Consider the following 21,444-nt stretch of genomic DNA (forward strand, 5'->3'; position numbering starts at 1 on the left):
ACCAAATTAGCATACCAGCATATACCAGCTTGGACCAGAACAAAAAAATATGCAGATTCAGCTTAAAATCTGAACAGCTGCTTTTTTGTATTATTTATCATTATTCTTTTTCATAATCATTGCCACAAACTCCACTACTTTCAACATCAAGCAGAAAATGATTAAAGTGTGAGTGCATCCCATCATCCCAGAAGTTCTGAGGCAATCGGATCAACTCTCAGCTGAGCTGCCCCGGCCAGACAAAAAGGAGGGGGGTTACGGTAATAAAGCGATGGGGGAGGGGTGCCCGACAAAAGAAAGTGGCACATACTCCCTCCTACATTACCATACAATAGGCCTGGGACACCCATCTCATCACACCACCTTCCCTGTACAACAGGGCTTTGTGTTGGTGCCGAGCACAAAGTGATAAGATCACACTTACACAGTGTGTTCACGCCGACTAATTACTGAACATCACAACAATATAAATTACACTTTGATGCAAACAATCATCTTAGCTCTTTGCTGTAGCCATTGTGTTTGATATAAATTGATAAGATTAATTATAAGACGTTCACATTCTACCACTTAAAACCTTGTTTGTGAAAGTGTGTGTGTGTGTGTGTGTGTGTGTGTGTGTGTGTGTGTGTGTGTGTGTGTGTGTGTGTGTGTTTGTGTTTCTGGAACAGTGGTTGGCTTGTCAGATAATGTAAAAACAATGAGGATTAATGAATTGTATAGTGCACAACATCAAGTGCACAGAGAATCTCCTGGTGCTGGAAAAATCATCTGTCTTGCAGTCACAGTTGGAAGTAGAGCTACAAAATAGTGCTAAATGGACTAATGCTGTTTACGAATTCTCTGTGAATTAACAGGGGTTCAGTATTGAAGTGATTATTGATATGATAATGATGTAATCATTATTACTTAGAAATGATTTGATTGTGAAGTTCCTCATTTGTAAGTTGCTTTGCATGAAACTGTCTGCTCTTGTTAGTAAATAAATGTAAATGTACACTCACCTAAAGGATCAATTCTACGTGGCATTGATTCAACAAGGTGCTGAAAGCATTCTTTAGAAATGTTGGCCCATATTGATAGGATTGCATCTTGCAGATGATGGAGATTTGTGGGATGCACATCCAGGGCACGAAGCTCCCGTTCCACCACATCCCAAACATGCTCTATTGGGTTGAGATCTGGTGACTGTGGGGGCCATTTTAGTACAGTGAACTCATTGTCATGTTCAAGAAACCAATTTGAAATGATTCGAGCTTTGTGACATGGTGCATTATCTTGCTCTAAGTAGACATCAAAGGATGGGTACATGGTGGTCATAAAGGGATGGACAAGGCCGTGGCATTTAAACGATGCCCAATTAGCATTAAGGGGCCTAAAGAGTGCCAAGAAAACATCCCCCACACCATAACACCAACTCCACCAGCCTGCACAGTGGTAACAAGGCATGATGAATCCATGCTCTCATTCTGTTTACGCCAAATTCTCATTCTGTTTATGCCAAATTCTGACTCTACCATCTGAATGTCTCAACAGAAATTCAGACTTATCAGACCAGGCAACATATTTCCAGTCTTCAACTGTCCAATTTTGGTGAGCTTGTGCAAATTGTAGCCTCTTTTTCCTATTTGTGGTTGAGATGAGTGGTACCCGGTGGGGTCTTCTGCTGTTGTATCCCAAGGTTGTGCGTGTTGTGGCTTCAAAAATGCTTTGCTGCATACCTTGGTTGTAACGAGTGGTTATTTCAGTCAAAGTTGCTCTTCTATCTGCTTGAATCAGTCAGCTCATTCTCCTCTGACATCTAGCGTCAACAAGGCATTTTTGCCCACAGGACTGACGCATACTGGATGTTTTTCCCTTTTCACACCATTCTGTGTAAACCCTAGAAATGGTTGTCCATGAAAATCCCAGTAACTGAGCAGATTGTGAAATACTCAGACCGGCCCGTCTTGCACCAACAACCATGCCACGCTCAAAATGGCTTAAATTACCTTTCTTTCCCATTCTGACATTCAGTTTGGAGTTCAGGAGATTGTCTTGACCAGGACCACAACCCTAAATGCATTGAAGCAACTGCCATGTGATTGGTTGATTACATAATTGCATTAATGAGAAATGTAATAGGTGTTCCTAATAATCCTTTAGGTGAGTGTAGATCAGTGATTTTTAAGTCATTTTGCATTGGTAGTGCTAAACACAGTAATTATTGTCATAAAAATAAAATATAAAAAGGTAATATTATTACTTTAAATGGTAACAGTTTTGGTTTTATTATGTTGACATCTATATAATTTGGCTAGCTTTTACAAGGTAACAGATGAATTTGTGCCCATGACCTGCGGACCTAACAGTTCAGATCCACACATTGCTTGCACCTGGGATTTTTAAAAGACATTTGGTGTCACTTTTAAATTTTAATGATCCTCCAAAAAGGCTAAATCTATTTATGGCGTCGCCCTTTCGTTCAAGGGACACTTTTGTTCTTCAAACACTTGTGCTCTTGAGACCAACTTATATTCTTTTACCTCTTGCTAATGACTTTACTAGTTCACATCAATGAACTTAGTTCAAAATCAAATGAAGGGTAATTCTGATAGTGGCACTGTATTCACAATAAATAGAAATACAATTCTCTATTCAGACATGTTTAAAACTATCTACCATGTACATTTTCACTCTCTGCTGTTATACATGCAACCAGGGGCGTCATGCACCAATTTTTTTTAAGGGGGCAAAGTGTCAACAGCTTACAGAAATGTGTGCATACACAGACATCAAACGAAATATTATAGAGCTTTCAGTCTTTTCCATGGCACTTACATTTCTAACAATCTGAAAACCCCTGCTGTCATGCAAAAACCTCCAAAATAAGAGTGATGACTAACTTTAATATCAAATAGCCTACTATTCAGTCGGAATAAGGACACATTTGCATCATATTTACATCTGAAACGGCATGTTTTATTTAAGTCTTAATGGCTTGTTTAATTGTGTCATTAATGCATTTTGCACAACAACATTATCATATAAAAATAATGCAATTTTAAATCCATAAAGTATATAAACAACGAAAATGACATAAGCTATAGCCACGTGATTGATTTTAATGTTCAATAAAGATTTTAAAAAATATCTTTAGATAAAATTATTAGAGGAACGGATTTTTGCATTAAATTTTACCTCATGTGAGCATGTGAGATTCCGCGCCCGCATGAACTCTGGTGAACTTTGGCGTTGTGCCAAGAAGATGAATCTTAATATAACGTCGAGACGGTCACATTTAAAACCATACATTTTCTACACAGAGGAAGTTAACTGCACATTACCGTACTGGGGTTTGGAAATGTTGTGAGCGTTTCTAATACATTTTAATTCCTCAGATAGCCAAATGCAGCAGCAAGCCAGCAACAGCAGAGAGCTCGTGAGCGCGCCCAGACACTGATGACGTCTGCGACTGCGCTCTGACTGCAGCGCCAGCTGCCGCCAGAATAAAAGTAATGTAACATGATCAAAACACTATCAAAACGGCGAAAATCTCTGAAAAGTGACAAGGATGCGGCACAGAATGTAAATATATTGTGCATATTAAACAGATTAAAGGTCAAATAACAGATTAATGGACGCTTATTTGATTTTGAGGTTGGATGCAAAATCCATTGGCTCAAAAAAACCAAGGGGGCAGGTGCCCCCTCAGTTTGAATGGGCATGACGCCTCTGCATGCAACATCAGCCACCAATGAAATCATAATAATCACTGTCGCCTGCAGCAACAAACACTTTCTGTAGTTCCACAACATTTTCTTTAAATGTCCTATTTCTCTTTCTATAGACAGTGCAGCTCCTCCAATTGCCTGTCTTGTAGTGTTAACCCTTTTATACTCTGGTCTGTCAGTTTGTTTCACAATAACGCTTGTGAGACTTTGAGATAAGAAATCTGACATTATCATCTTTATACTCTACAGTCTATTGTAAAAATACACTCTCAGAAAAAAAGGTAAAGAAGTTGTCACTGAGACGATACCTTTTAAAAAAGTCTGAATATGCACCGTTTTGAGGTGCCCGTATGTACTTCTAAGCAGTGTTGGGTATAACTAGTTACGAAGTCTAAGGTTATAATGCATGTTTTTATGCATCTTTTTTACTTTAAATACTTTGGTGAGTTTATAAGAATATTGGTAAAACTCACCCTAGTTTCCAATTCTCACTATTAGATGCTTGGTTGTTAGCATTAATACTACTGAGATATTGGCTGTTTATCAAGGCTACTTAAAAAGCCCATATTAATGCCTGATTCTACAAAACCTTATTCTACATCCTTAATCCTACCAATACTTAAACTTAACAACTACTTTACTTAGTATTATTAAGCAGTAATTAGGAGTATATTGAGGCAAACGTAGTTAAAGATTAAAAAGTGTGTGCTTCTATACCTTTGAGGTACCAATATGGGCTGCGTTTCCCGATAACGTTGTCTCTTAGCGCGCTACGAAGACTCTTAAGTTAAACCTTAACTACAGGTATACCTATGAAGGTATATTTGGTGCAAAACAACTGCACACCTGTGACAGTGGAATTTGTATTTGTAGAGATTATCCACACATGTGTATCAGTAAACTTGAAGTCGCAGAGGACGAGATGCAAACTTGTAGATTTTTTTTCTTTCCCTCAAATACAACACAACAGTTACACATTCACAAATCCTTCAGTGCAACTGCACAAATCCCATTTTACAAATCACAGATTAAGAAACTCACAAGTTCACATTTTTTGCTACAATTGATGCAGTAAATATGGTGCATAACCTACTTGAACGCCTGCATCAAATAATGTGAAGTCACACACAAATTTTGTACATTTGCAAAATCAGTTTGTGCATCTGTGCGATGAGACTTGCATGTGTGTACAATTTATTTTTCACAAATATTTTTTTATTTTTTTAATATTTTCTAGCCCAAACACAAGTACATAAATACAACTGCTTGAATCTGCTGCTACGAGTTTCAAATACTCTTTTTCGTGTGCTCTCTCTTCTGCACCAAATATCTCGAGATAAATGGTGCGAAAGTGATTTGTATACCTGTAGGCTTTGGCGAGCACTGTTCAGCACTGCCCACCAGGTGGCGCCCCCGACACTCACTGACGCAGAGTTTATTAATTACCACCAATGTTTCAGCAAAGTAAATCGCCTTAACAAGGTATTATTTTCACCAAGTGGAGAACAATATAAATGGGAGTGCTAATTATACACACATGAAGGTAATTACATACAATACTCCAATGATTCATTAGTAAACAAAATATAAGTTCCATAAATTTCAAACCATCAATATAAGTAGATTAAAAAATACAAGCAGCAAATACACACATTTTAACTTTAAATAAGATACCAAATGATGTAAGTCCCATTCATTTTTAATATCATAAAACAAATTATTTTATTTTTCAGACTAATTTTTAATTCAAACAGGAGGTGGGGCCATGGAAAGAACGTTTGGGATTTCTTTTGCAAAATAACCTTTTTTTGAAGAAAAATATGTGATTTATATTTAAATCATGCTTTTTCTTCTAATATACTAATTTGGATGATTATTTCTGTCTTTTTGAATCGGGTTACTGAACAACTAAATTCTTTTTATTATTATATAAACAGTTGTTCTGATTTCTTAACATTTACGTTTGCATCTCGTCCTCTGCGACTTCAAGTTTACTGATACACATGTGTGGATAATCTCTACAAATACAAATTCCACTGTCACAGGTGTGCAGTTGTTTTGCACCAAATATACCTTCATATATACCTTTTCTAGGCGTGTTTCCCGAACTGTACCTTAGCGGGATTCTTTCTTACGTACGACGTTACCAGGTGCTGTCCATGGCGATGGTGCTGAATAGGTTGATATCGATCGCTCGACAATCAATTATTCACTTTATGTAATAGGGACTTCGCTGCGTTATGAGATAGCGGTGTTCTTTATTAAAGAAACATTTCAGAAATAGTTACATTTATTATAAATATCTTGTAAAAATATTTCAAACTGCAAACAACTAAATATAAACCTTGTATATTTTATTTTATATCAAACGCGTGCAAAACCCGCAACTTCATGTCCAAAAGTATCATGCATAAACTGCTCCAATGCATCCATTATTCCTTCACTTTAAAGGATAATTTATATTAGGGGTTCCCAATAAATGCGTTGCACAGGGCAAAGGTGGGTCATGCAAGTCACCTGGGTTGGCTGTGCATTACACTTAAAATATTTAAAAACAAACTGCTGTTGTTCATTAGTTCACGCATTTATTGTGCTTGGACACTGGATGCGCAAGCAGCGCGTTTACAATGCGGATAAAGCTTAATGGACGCATTTCTGGAGCTGCGCCTGTCTGTTTACCTTAAATATAACATAAAAATATATATTATATGATATATAAATATATATTATGATTGCTTTAGATTTTAGCTTTGATTAGTTTTAATGTGGAAAATTTGTTGACCTTATACAAGCCTTTTAGGTTCAAGAGTGTACTTTTTGAAAAGGTTCCTCCCCAGTAACCCTTCCTTTTCGTCTAAGATTGTGCCAGAAACATTCATTCCAGTAAATGCATTTGCTAATTTTAAGCTTATTTCAATTTCTTTCTTTCTGAGGCTTTTAATATGAATATTTTTTTTCTGATGGCTCAGCCTGTGATGTGACAGCTCAGTGATTCTAAATGGGTGTTGGTATTGTTGTGGAAGCAGGTGATTACATTTGACAGCATCTCCATTAGGTCTTCTGAAGACACAGTCGTGTGCTGAGATGCCTACTTAAAAATTTTCAGGTTGAGATCTCTCTACAGGTAGTACAAGATCAAAACACTGTCTGACAGACTAAATCTACTAATAATGGAATGAGGGGTTAGATTAGTCAAGACAACTGATGGTTATATAATTTTGATATGGAGATGAATCATCTCAGCATAATGAGAAAGGCAAGGTATTGTTCTTCAAAGCCTGTCAAGTTCTTTTTCAGCATGGCATTACATTTATATATGGAAAATATAAATGGTTTATATGAAGGGGATTAACCATCTCCACTTCAACAATTCTTAACTTAGATTGTATACATTTAGTCTTTTTATTTATTTATTTACTGACAGCTACTTCATTCTTCTTCTAGTACAATGCAAAGAATGTACACAGCTGTAATTGTGTATTAAAATATTTTGAAAGCGTTATATTTAAATACACCATGCCATTAGCATGTCATCATGTAGAAAAGATGTTTGACAGTACAAAAATCGAGCAGAGACAGATGGTAGAAAATTGCCCAGCAGGCTGAGACCACATTGTCCCTGAATCTTCTCTGATCAATCCTAGAACCCTCCATCATCACTTACATTATTCATATAAGCATGCTTTGTTCACATTGTTTGGTGGCACTAACTAAAAACCTCCTCTTTAAGCATCTTAAGCACCAAATTAAATGCAGTAAATGCTTTTGATTGAGATAGACATATTGGCTCAGACTATAAAATCACTAATCAAAGAATCACATTGCTGACATTTAAACATGTAGGGCTCTATCATACACCCGGTGCAATGCAGCGCAATGTGCGACGCAAGTGTCTTCTGCTAGTTTCAACCCGGCGCAATTATCATTTTCACATTTAGCGCCATGTTGCTGGTGGTCTTCTTCCTCTGCTTAGTTTTTCAGTTTACAAAGTCCGTCATCTAAATAGGGATTAGACATAGTGCCAGCGCAACTGGCTTTTAAAGGGGATGAGAGCTGAGACTCTCATTGGTTTATTGCACGTTACGCCCAAAACACTCCCATTACTCATTAAAAGAATAGGAACAACCCCTTTCGACCGTGCGCTCGGCGCACAAACGATTTTTCCGGTCGTTAAATGAGCAAAAGTGGATTCGGACATGTCCATTTAGACCGTGCGTTAAAATAGGGCCCGTAAACACAGACCATCTCAACCTTGATATCAGACCTAAAAGAATCAGGCTGGCTGATCATTTTGGACAAGCCTTGCTCAATTATTGTATTCGATAAAAGCTTTGAATAAGATGTTGGTATCATGAGCATTGATGTTGACTGTTATTCTTGTATAAACCACCTTATGATATATTGACACAGCAATATATACAACACTTTTATGCTGCATTTCACACATACTGTATGGAAATGGATGTGGTGTCAGTTTGATAGCTTTTACTGTATGCTTCATAAATGTACTGCTGTGTTTTTTCAAACAGAATAAGAAAAAAATTACTATTTACAGCCATTCCTGTTATAGTAAATTGCACAATAATTGTAGTAAAGTCTCAACAATGTACAGTGTGTAATATAACAGTAGGCTTCACACATACTGTAAACATCAAATCACTGCACAATTCCAATGTTTATACAGAAACAGCCCAGGATATAAATAAAAAAATCCCAGCCAGAGGACAACAATGATAAGTGTGGCATCTCTTAAATAAGCACACAGACCTGTCATACTTTTAAAGATACAATTTGATGAAAAAAAAACAATAACCCATCCAAAAAAATCAATAGTACATGGAGAATCCCATTTCAAAATCTACTTCAAAGTCCTTTTTCTGTCAAAGAAAACCTGTTCAAAAAAGTTGATGAACAAAGACCCAACACAAAACTCTTATTTTTACGCAGTCTGTAATTTAATGTTGTGGGAACAGGTAAGTTTGAAAAGACCAACCCTGCACCCGAAATCGCATACAGTATTGTGACTGTACATACTAAATTAGATGAAGTACCTACTCATCAACGGTTATAACAGTAGGTACTATATAGTATGAACATGAATATTATAAATGAATTCGGAAGTACTAAATACATCATTTTGATGCATCACATATCATACGTCATCAGCAACAACAAGTTGTTAACTGAAATGATGTCAAACAAGCACAATTTAACCACAAGGGAGTGGGACAGCTGTTTAAAGGAGCATTTCACCCGTAGAAACATGAATCTTTATTGAAAGTGTGTCATATTTGTAGTCAAAATGTAAAATACATTTAGAATTTGGTCCCCATTTGACCGAGAAAATGGGTGTTTGAAGTCTCAAGCACTCAACAAAGATATTGCACTTCCTTCTTTCAATGATGCAAAATGATGGTTTTTACATCATTGAAAGAAGGAAGTGCAACACTGAAATCTGTATTTCTCCTGTCTCAGCGGCAACTGAGGAAATGTTGCATGACCATTCAAAAACATGACTGGGGTTCTAACTATACAAAGTTTAATGCAAATGGGTGAAGTGTCCCTTTAATATGTATTTCAAATTTTTGAATAAAATTTTTCCTTTTTCTACTTAGTTAGATAGGTCATCTGCTGGGGGCTCAAGGCATAGTAAAATGTCCATCAAATGAACACTTCAGGATCTTGCTGGAAGTACTAGATCATCCAGGCACTTTTCGCCTATTGCTTTTCGAATACTTTGAATTCGGACATACTAAACGCCTCGTCTACTGCTTTTCCCCTACTATATGGTATGGAAGTAGGCAGTTTCGTACACAGCACAAGTTTTCTACTATTTGCTCTCTTGGCCATAAACTGCTGTCTTCGCCATAGCAAAATGATCTAATCTTGTTGTATGTATTACAGTATACATTAAATTTTATATCTATAGCTCTTTCACGGTAAATACATTCTGTATTAGTAAAGGCTGTAGAGAAATAAGAAAACTACAAATTATGAAAATATATAGAACACAAGGTACTGTCTTCTTCAAATCCATCTGTTTAGTCAGATTCAATTTAGTAAAAAACATTATAGCAGCAACTCCAACAAATCTAAAAAACCAAGACAAGCTATTTGGATATGCACTCTTCTTTGAAATGGTCTCAAAACTGCCTTCAAAATGTCAGGACTCTGCCACGAGAGTTTGGTTTTATATTTATGTTTTATTGTGATGGCAGAGTTCTGACAGTCTCTTGTTTCATGTGGAGGCCATGCCTTGTTTATTGTGGCATGTGCCTCTGGTGTCTCGTCTCTAGTCCCCGCCCCCTTGTTCTCCCTGTTAATTATTCATTATTAGTTCATCCCGTGCACCTGTGTTACCCTTGTTAAGTTTCCCTATTTAAGCTCCTCTTGTCTCTTGTCTAGTGCTGGATCATTGTTCATTCGTGCCTTGTTGCTGTTTGCCATGTTGTACTTCAGTTTAGTCTAGTCTAGTCTAGTCTTGTTAATCAAGTTGTGTATGTATTTGATATTTCATGTTTAATGTTGAGTTTTGCCCCCTCGTGGGCTTTTGTTTTCTTGTTGTGTCAATAAATGTTCTTTGTTCACTCCCTGACATCGCCTGCGCTTGGGTTCTCTTGTTCCCCGTGTCATATCCTGACACAAAATTCATAACAGTGATCTACTGGAAGTCCAGGCAGCCCTGCTTTATGGGTGACTGACTCTATAACCTATTCACTGAGACCTTATAAAATGTGATTCATCCAGTCTGGAGTATTTCACAACAATGACTGAATAATGTAACCGAGCATAAGAATCTGCAAATCAAAGTGAAAAGAATCGATTTCACTCCTTGCACATTTGAAGTCTATGCAGTTTAAGAGAGCGTTTGAATGATGGGCTCGGATAAATAACAAGAGCACTTCTAAGTATTTAATTTCACTATACACTGTAGCACGTCCCAAGAGCAAGATCAATACAGTTTCCATCCCAATCCTGCTTGCATGTCAAGCTGAGGCTTAATCCATGCAGGGAAAGAAGTGTAATTACTTTTTTGATTTATGATTTTGTATCCAATATCTCAATGTCACACTATACTGACAATATGCTAAAGTTGTATCTGCCTGGTGATCCACCTATTGTAAAGATCGGTAAAGATGAGAATTAATCCAGAGCACTCTGCCATCTGCCAAAGAGGAATGATTTATCTGTCTAAACCCACACAACCAGCAGGTTTTCATCCAAGGCAACCGGTGAGCCATACTCACACTGTTGAAAGTAGCAAAATCAGCAGCCTGGATTTTTACCTAATCAAATTATTTTACCTACAGCAATCCTTCATCTGTTTCATCTGTATGGATGTCTTTGCATGCCTACACATCATCTGTGCCCTACAACTATTATCTTCTCGTGCCACCCTGGTATCATTTTCCACCCTAATTATTTTACACTGATGTCTTTATTGTCACTGATAACAATATGCACTAAAGAATAAAAAGAAAGTCGACAACGAAGACCAGAAAGCTAAAGATAAAATTCATTGAGTAGGAAAAAGAGAAAGAGAGATGGAGAACTGGATTTGGTCTACACGTCCCTACACGCTACACGTCCCCATAGGCAGTCTTAAATACAGTTTTGCCTCACATGACTGAAGTGCAAATAATTGATTTTCCCACGATTTCAAATGCCAAACGATTTCTCATCTGTTGAACGGCTTCGGTAGGCTCTGTGCAAGGAATTTTGTTGTGGGTGTTCGCACTTACAGCCAACACCAGCATCAGCAATAACCGACACACCTTCTATTTACGGTACTCCAATTTTTCTCTGAATTGGATTTCAGTCATCTCAGCCATTGGGAATAGATGGCTGGTCGGAATTTTGTATTTGATAGATGGACAATGCATCTATTTCGTACAGTATTTTGAAAAAGATAATTCTGCATCCTTATACCCACCCTGATTTGCTTTCTCTTTTCCCATGTTCCCATTCTTTCTCAATCAGAAGTGGGTCAGCAGTGCCGTAACTTAAAGAACTGCAGTTGCTCATAAGCACCATTTTTATGACACACATGCACTCATGCCATAGCAACTGACATTCATTTCAGTTCACCCAGAGCCCCACCTTATATTTGTCGTCCATTGTTCTCCAACTCGTTCAACTACAGCAATTATTCAAAAATGAAGGCATGGGAGTGTGGGTGTGTGAGTGGGAGAGATATTCTCGCAGGACACATTTAGGTGTAAACAAACCATCTGGAGAAGATAAATTTAACAGCCTCCTTCATGAAATGTATTTAAAATCATTTAATAGTGTAAAAGCTTTGGATGAATACAAATCAGCATTCATAATAAACTGTGTGCTTAAAAAAACTCATTCTGCAATAGATGACTGCACACATCCCTTAAGGCAAACACACATCATACACAAAGATATGATTTTAAATCAGATAAGTGACAAACAACACTTTGAGAGACAAAGGCAACCACACTAATCTAATCTGACCTGGCAACTGTTTTGTAATGGCTGCATTGTAGTGATAACCAAAGGAGCTCAATGACGAAAATTAAGAATGAAGGGAAATGTAAAGACACGATCCCGTTTTATCCATTAAGGAAAGCGCAAAAAGAAAACCTCAAAAGCCACTCTCTTAGACTTAACACTTAAAACCACATCAGCACCAATGGAAAAAAACACTGATATTTATCAATATCACTGCAAATTGTGTGGCACTGATTTGGAGAGATGTGCAAAAAATATTAACTAATAAGCGGCAGTCGCCATCAACAGCGTCAGATTGAGATGATAAACACGTACGCATTAACACAAAGACAAATGTGCGTGATGAAAGATGCTGAAAGAAGAAATTACAGCTACACGTTACCTTTTTGTGTCTGACCCTCTTCCATGTTTTCCTCCATTGCGGATTATAAAAGTAGATAAGATGCAACAAAGCGTTCAAGCAGGCGATCGTCTATGAGCGCGTTTGAGAGATTGAGCGCGCGCGTGCGTGTGTGTGTGTGGATGAAGCGCGTGCGTGCGAGAAGCGCTCAGGTCCGCTATTCCTCTGCGCTACCGCAGCTATCACTCAACACAATCTGCACCTGTCTCTCTCTCTCTCTCTCTCTCTCTCTCTCTCTCTCTCTCTCTCTCTCTCTCTCTCTCAAACGCTGCCCTTTGCGAGGAAATATAACGTGTTTTTCCAACCCGCCGTCTTGTAACTGGCTTGGAGTTTGATAATTAATGCAGAGCTGCTTTGGCAATGCAAGAATCCGAGTTATTTTTTAGCGCTGATGTAAAACGCACCGCATTGAAATAAAACTACCCTCACTAACAGATGGATGGGTGTATCCTAGTAACCAGCAGAGCCCCCCTTCCTCCATCATGAAGCCTCTAACATGCATACCCTTTTCCCCACACTGCCATGTATTGTAGATAGCAATGTGTGCAAATTGTACATGCACGTCTTACAGATACATTTAATTTCGCCTACAATATCATAATGGAGAGGTTAGTGGCATGTATTTCTCAAAAGAAAGTTTGTTATCATACACACATACATCTCTAGAGTTCAGAGATGTTAAATTGAAAGTCCATCTTGCTCCCATTAGTGCACTGACTGAAAAGTGATAGGATTATTGATGAGGCGCTGACAGGTGTCTGATAAAGTGATCGGGCACTTAGCGAGTCTTCAGCACAGTATGTTGCCCAGCCCTATATTCAATAACATCATCAGTCTTGAAGGCTTTAATAATAAAATGCCACTGTGAGATATTTGTATGCAAGTTGTTTATAAAACCATTATTGCATAAATTCTTGTACCGAGTGGCCCCTGTCATCTCCAGCTGTTCAGATAAAGGTTTTGCTTTTATTGGTGTCAGTGACACGAGCTTAAGGCTTGAAAACTGAACACTTGTTGTCACAATTCTGCCAACAGAAGAGGGAACCTAGCAACAAGAAATAGCTCTGAGGTTGCAATAAAGCAACTGGCCACGCCCACTAAGAGAAACTAGGAGGAGTTCAATCTGTATGCCAATGATGTCTATCTACAGTATGCTTACTTTTATCTTTGAACACTGAGATGTTACCTTCATCAACATGCATATGTCAGTTTAAAGGGATCGTTCACCTTAAAATGAAAATTCTGTCATCATTTACTTATCCTCGTGTTGTACTAAGCCTGTATGAATTTATTTTTTCTGATGAACACAAAAGAAGATATTTTGAGAAATGATGGTAAACACACAGCAGATAGTGACCATTGACTTCCATAGTAGGAATATAAAATATGATGAAATATAATGGGTACTGTCAACTGTGTGCTCAGGGCCGGCGCCACGAGGGGGCGTAAGGGGGCGTCGCCCCCTCACTGGCACTATCCCGCCCCCTCAGATCACCATTAATGTTGAATGGGATTTTAATGATAAAATGCGCTATTTAAAAATCACGTTTGCCTTGTGTATTGTCTTCCTAAAGTGAATTTTAAAGTCTAATTATTTAACAAAACAAAAAAACAAGTGTGCATGTATTCTACCGTGACACACGCCCACTCATGTGTAGCCTTAGGCTTGTTCGAATTCATCAGGCGAAGACGTCAAAATGCCGCGAGAGCGAGACGAAACGACACTTAGTATGATTTCTCGAATCGTTCTCGCGGTACTTTGACGTCATGTGGTTGTTGGTTCTTGCAGCCGCGCCTGAAGTTGAACAAGTTTGTGTTGACGGCTTGAGGCACGCCGACAATGAGCCCGCGTTCTGAGTCTCAGAGGGAAATCAAGATGTCGAAGTGGGAAATTATATAAAAATTTACAGACAGGAGTGTGAGAGTGACCTGGGCCTGCCCTGTAGCAATGGATATATGGAAAATAGCATTGGAAGTTCTACAAACCGGACTCCGGATTGTCACACATCAATTAATGCCGTGGCGTGGATGAATTATCGGAGCATTTCAGGTGCAAAGATCCAAATGTTCGGCTGTCATTAAGTCAATTCGGGCACCATGAACTTCAGCCAGACTGTACATAGTTTTGAAAAGTTCAGATGTTCATGTTCTTCAGCATCCTTGCAAGTCAACGTACAACCAACAGCCTATTATTGTTCTGCATTTAACGTTAAAGGTAAGCCTGTACGATCTCTCTCTCTCACACACCTGTTTATCAGGAGTAAATAGATAAAAAACAGACATTGTTAAATGTATAATTAACGAATTTGAATTAGCCTATCCTACAGCATAGCTGTATATGTAAACGAGTTATTGTCATTTTGCTATTGTGGTTCTCTAGCTGCTTAATCGCTAGCTTATGGTGCATTACTTGTGGCAGTTAAAATAACTACGTTATATGATCAAATTGAAAATGTTGATAAAATGTTGCGTTTGGACCGTTTTTGGGCTGAAAACCATCAACTCTATTTGCCAACACTGTCCCCCACCATTACGTAAAATTTATTTCTACCTCTGAGTCTGAACTTCAAATGAGTGGTGTTGTAATATGTAACGTTAGGTATGCGTTTTTTGTTGTTGTTGTATTGTTTAGAGCTCTGTACGTTGCTCACTATAGCTGTAGTTTTTGTGGTTGTATTACAGAGATGTTTGTTTATAACACTTTAAAACTTAATGTACCAAACCTATGTATTTTCTAGCTGGGGGAATTATATGCATTCATGTGATCGCCCCCTCTGGTATTTTAGACGCCCCCTCATCAGCGCTCGGCTGGCGCCGGCACTGTGTGTGCTTACCATCATTTATTAAAATATTTTCTTCATAATTTATCACAAAACTTCCAAAATATTTTTTTCCTACTATGAAGGTCAATGGTCACTTTCTGCTGTGTTTTTACTATAATTTCTCAAAATATCTTCTTTTGTGTTCATAAAAAAAATATACAGGTTTAGACCAACATGAGGATGAGTAAATGATGACAGAATTTTCATTTTAAAGTGAAGTATCTCTTTAAGAATATGAACACATCTATTTCACTACAGAAAGAAACTGGAGTAGGCCTGCATGATATAATGTATTGTTACCTAAATAAATATATTTTCTATATTTTATGCACACAACATTTGTATAAGGTTTAGAATTTAGGACGGTACACCTCTCAGAACACATACAAATAAAGATCATTTTAGATGTTTAATTACTATTTGGAGCATTGGGATTGCTTATTTTTATGAAAACCTAAAATTTGACCAAAATCTGCATTCTGATTCATTTAGAAGCTGTTTATACCTGGTATTTAGATGCATTTTTGTCAATCGAATAACAAGTTAATGCGAGAGACACATAAATTACCTGATGTTTTAATCCATTGTTTGTGTCCACTTTAGACCTCATGTGTCCTGATTACTTTGAGAGGATGGTCTGTGGGCAAGTTCCTCTGCTTTAATTTTTAACACAAGCAGGAGAAACAATGGGTTTAAATTGACACGCACTAATATTACAGTATGTTTGAATTTGCTGCTTGTTTTGATAGTACATAACATTTACTGCATAACATTTTGTATATGTATATAATGTAAGAGCAATTGAAATGAAACAAAAATGAAAGTGGCTGAGAGCAGCCGCTTTACTTTTATTAATGATAGCCTATGACTGTGCTGGAGACACATTCAACCACATGAGCATCTACACCACAATAGCAATCGGGTCAAATGCTTTTACGACTACCTCTGAATGTGGTTGAAAGTGGACAAGCTCAAAATTTTTCACACCCCATTAACACCTGTCTTTAGCATTGTCCACTTATGATTCTATCAACCAAAACGCATCTTAAAGGGATAGTTCACCCAAAAATGAAATTCTGTCATCATTTACTCACTCTCATATTGTAACAAACCCGCATAAATTTCTTTGTTCTGATGAACACAAAGGGAGATATTTTGAGAAATGTTTGTAACCAAACCGCTTGTGGACCCCATTTACTTCCATAGTATTATTTTTTCCTACTATGGAAGTGAATGGGGTCCACGAATGGTTCAGTTACAAACATTTCTCAAAATATCTTCCTTTGTGTTCATCAGAACAAATAAATTTATGCGGGTTTGTAACAACATGAGAGTGAGTAAATGATAACAGAATTTTCATTTTTGGGTGAACTATCCCTTTAATACCAGGTGTAAACAGCCTCTTAGACACCATGGGTCTGTTAAAGGTATAGTTCGACCAAAAATGATATTAAACCCATGATTTACTCACCCCCAAGCTGTCCGAGTTGCATATGTCCATCGTTTTTCAGACAAACACATTTTCGGATATTTTATAAAATGTTTTAGATCTTTCAGTTGATTAAATGTAATGTTACGGGGTCCACCCATAGTCCACGACCTTCAAGTCCAAAAAAGTGCGTCCATCCTTCACAAATTAAATCCAAACGGCTCCACGATGATAAACAAAGGTCTTCTGAGGGTAATCCGCGCGGTGTTTTTGTAGAAATATCCATATTTAAAACTTTATTAAAGAAAATAAATACCTTCCGGTAGCGCCGCCATCTTAGTCGCGTCCGCATTCAGGAGAGACTATTAGCGTAGTGTACGCACTTTTCTTAGTGACGTATGACAAATTCGGAGGGCGGGGGCACAGAGCAGCAGCAGAGTAGCCTCCGTATGCTGCATAAGCTCTCATCCTAAACATTACATAATGTTGTTTTCCTTAAAAACAAAAAAATAAAATAAAAGTTGTATTACAGAGTAAAAGAGAAGACAAACACCACTGCCATTACTGCACTGGTATAAAATCTAAATCGTTCCAAACATGCATGTAAATATATCCAAAATATATATCATCTACTTTATCTGTAGCTGGAATAAGTGTTTTTATTCAGTACTGTTTTTGCAACAAATCTTTTTTCAAAGGTTTTAGTTAATGCTTCTATTTTTGCACACATCTAGGCTACAGTATTTGGCCCCCAGCTGGTATTGCAAATGCAGGTACAATTTGTTGTTCATGCAGTTTCTCTTACCTCTGCACAGGAGCTCTCAATCAAAGTTGGTAATTGGGTTCTTAGATAGAACCTCAGTGACCAAGCCCTTGTTGGTCTGAAAAATCAATAGCAAATGTGCATAGCCAGCTCACCCTAGGAATTTGGGGGGGTTAACCTCTAAAGTTTTAATTCTATTTCAGAGTTTCCTTTAAACTTTATGCTATGGCTCTGCAGTTAACTGTGAACTCTAAACAATAATGAATTCATACACAAAATTGAGTACCCTACATTACCTATTTGCTCAAGAGATCAAAACTCTTGATAAATAAACTCTAGGGAGTTGGGCAATTGTGTCTCTTAGACATACTGTGGCCGATTAAAATACACTTTGCAAACAGAGAAATGAAAAACAGTGTCATTTTCTCTTTATCTGGAACGATGGTTTATGTGGCGTCCCCTTCTCAAAGTGCCTTTCGGAGGGGGAAATATCCCGTTTTGAACCAAACCACTGCGAGGCAAGGAAAGGGGCACTTAAATGTCTATATATTTAAAACACATTTTTGCTCCATTTGCATTTGTATTGTGTTACTAATTACACAATTATTTATACCTCTATATCTTTTATAATACGCATACTTCTTTTTACTTTTTTGGTATTTTTTGCCCACGTGAGAAAGTTTTTATTTCCTTTCAATCGATTACTCTCATTCTCTCACACACAACCTGCCTTCCAATGATTGCTTGCTGTAGATTGTCACTTTGAACACAACGATACCTAATCAGAAAGTGAGCTAATGAAAGACGAAACCATAACAACCACAGTCATGGCGCAGCAAGTACAGTCCAAAGTTAAGATGGACATGAGACATGTACAAAGCAGTCCATCATATAAACATCATTTCTTTATGGCCCTAGCTTTAGTAACATCTCTGGTTATCATTTCCATTTTCAAATTACAAGAGAAACCCTGTCCTAAAAATACAAAACAGCCCACTTCAGCACTTATTTTATGACACCAATGACACAACATGTGCTTCTGCCACAGTGACATCACACAGTGGTGTGTGTTATTTAGTATACCAGGAATGAACAGGTTTCACAGCACATCTTTATCTGGGCCCCCACTGCAGATTGAGGAGGTGGAAATGAGAACCCCCACAGGCTCTTGTAGCCAGGGCCAGCATCCAATCAGAATGCCTGTGAGCAGTGAGAAAGTGACAGAATTGGGCCTGCACATTCGTTATAAAGAATGCAAAGCAGTCACCATGTGAATTTCTGTCCAGGCAATTAAGAAAGATAGAGGAATAGGATTGTGTGCTGTTTGGGCTTTTTTAATGATGATAACTTGATAATAGAGTCATGGTTTATTAATATATGTAAAAAAAATAACTTACATAGGATTACCAAATTGGAAAAAACATGCTCAGAAAAATAAATCTTTACATCGTACATGTTTCATCTCTCAAATGCTTTGTAATCAATATTGCATGTATAGTTATTGATTAGCATACTGACCTGCTTAAAATAACCAAAGTCTTGATGTGTGTGTGTGTGTTTTTATTTTCTTTGTTTATTACTCTCTGTTGCAGTGTGTACGAAAAGCTGTCTGCTTTCTTCCCCACTGGGCTGCAACGAGGTAATGATTAAAATTAATCAAACCAGAGCTCAAAAACTCTCTGCAGTTCACACATGTATTTGCATAACACACATCTGTTTCACTTCTCACTAACTACACTCTCAGAAAAAAAGGTACAAGAAGGTACAAAAGTTATAACTGGGGCGGTACCTTTTCAAAAAGTACACTTTTGTACCTAAAAAGTGCATATTGGTTAGGCATGTGCACGACTAGTCGAATTTTCTAATATTCGATTGGCAATAATTATTCAAAGGAAAAAAATGCTATTTAAATTTTACTACATATTGCTGCTAAGCTGGCCATAAATAAATAATAAAACCTGAGCATGCAAACCAATAGACCCCTTAATCGCCTACGTCACTGTGACGTCACCACTGGAGGCAAAACATAAGGAAGAACCCATAGCAGGCGCGCAAAAAGTTTGAGCTTTTGACTTTAAGTGTCATCTTGTTGTGTTTTTGGCTGCCAGAATAAAAGGAACAGTACTTCTGGTTTAAAAATAAAGTTTTACCGGATCCTGGCAGACATTCCTTCACGGAAATCAAGAAGACAATTGTGGTTGATTGCAATACGGCGTAAAGACTGGACGGAGACGATCATAAATAATGCTCATGTTTGCAGTGCACACTTCATATCAGGTAAAATAATCTATGCATATGTACTGGTGTGTTGGTTTTATCTAGTACAAATCAGCAAGGTGAAAAGTCACCAACCTTCAGTGCCAACCTAGCTAGCTTAAATGTTAAACAAACATACAGCGATAGATGTGTGTGTCATCCTTTGAATGGTCTCTTAAAATAATACAAATTGCTAATCATAGTTAGCCCAGCGATAGGTTACATTAGACAATAAGCCTTGACAAAATTCCCCATACCACCCAAAAGTTGTATGTTGTCTAGGAAATATCCCAAACCTGGTTAAAATCATGAGAGTTAATTTACAAAAATAGATACTGCAGAATCAGTGACTGTACATATTCGGAAAGTTCCGAACCTTCTTCTGCATCCATGTTTAATAAATCCCTCCTAAAACATGCTACCTTACGCTTGTCAACATTTGGGTCCGCGGCTCTTTTTGCCTCCAGCTAAGCCCCACCCACCCGAAGACGTTGCAATGTTTACAAACTTTTAAGGGCTCTAACTGTTATACCTATATATACTGGATGGAGCTGTTGAGCATGCATGTAAAACAAGTTGGTTGAATTTTAAGACAAAATGGCGGCCTTTGCCACAAAGCGAGGCAAAGTTTGGAATTACTTTAATCAAAGTGATGATGATCAACATGTCATGTGCAAAATTTGTCAGGTAAAACTGAGTTATCAATATAGCACCACTACAACGAAAAATAATATTAAGGTCAAACACCGAAATTACCTGCCGAAAGAAGACAGATGGCTGCCAATCACAGCATTCGTGACTGCAGGTATGCGGAGATGTACCCCCCAGCTCCCAGAGAAGACTATGCAGCTCGAAGCAAAAATTATCTCAAGATATGCTTCCATTAAGTTGAGGATGAACGGTACACTTGTTCAGAGCTATTTAAGGAGGCAATGGCAGAAGGTTCCAGGAAGTTGGTTCATGTGATGGAGAAACATTTTTGTACTTAACTATTAACTTTGATCCAGCCAAGATTTAAAAGCTGATTTTAAGAATTATGATCAGATTGTCCCTGCTTTAAATGATAAATGGTAAATGATCTCTCCAGAAAAGTGGCATCATGGCTTCAAAAGTGCAAAAGTGATTCAGGAGAGGTTAGTGCAGTAGAGTGGTGGGTGCTAGGGAAGAAAGAATACCAACACTTGCCCCACTGGCTGCGCTGTATTGTACCTGCATTTCCCTACAACTTTGGTGGATGTGGAGTGACTTTTTTCCTCTATTCATCACTTCTAACAGAGCATAGACGCAGCCTAACTGAGGACAATATTAAAATGATGCTGATTGCCAAATTCAATAGCAGAGATTCAAAATGAAACTCCAAACTCCACAATTTGTTCTGACAATTAACTTTCAGTAAACTTAGTCGTTTAGTGCACCACTATTTGTGTGTCCCGGGCAACCTTTGTGCCGTCGGAGCACGTTTTCTCTTTCTCTGGAGCCGCCTTCCCCCTGACCATGTTGATATGCTTGTTTTCCTAAACAAGAACATGTGAAACAATGACAAGATATGCCAATAGAGTTTAAAAGCTGTATGTACGATCTGT

General features: G+C 37.8%; 1 protein-coding gene across 3 annotated transcripts in view; it reads right to left on the reverse strand.

The window, feature by feature from the left end:
* The window catches only part of gpm6ab (glycoprotein M6Ab), a 70,512-nt gene that overhangs the window by 28,141 nt on the left and 20,927 nt on the right, over positions 1 to 21,444 (reverse strand). The window contains exon 1 of one of the 3 annotated variants that reach the window (XM_065265544.2): positions 12,574 to 13,001. The exons of 1 other annotated variant lie outside the window; for it this stretch is intronic. In XM_065265544.2, coding sequence (XP_065121616.1) covers positions 12,574 to 12,610 — 37 coding nt within the window. In that variant the 5' untranslated portion in view covers positions 12,611 to 13,001. Of the gene's footprint in view, positions 1 to 12,573; positions 13,008 to 21,444 lie in introns of those variants that run through there. One more of the 3 variants, XM_065265546.2, reaches the window with a different exon arrangement.

Source organism: Paramisgurnus dabryanus, chromosome 4 (assembly GCF_030506205.2).
Source record: "Paramisgurnus dabryanus chromosome 4, PD_genome_1.1, whole genome shotgun sequence".
Lineage (NCBI taxonomy): Eukaryota > Metazoa > Chordata > Actinopteri > Cypriniformes > Cobitidae > Paramisgurnus > Paramisgurnus dabryanus.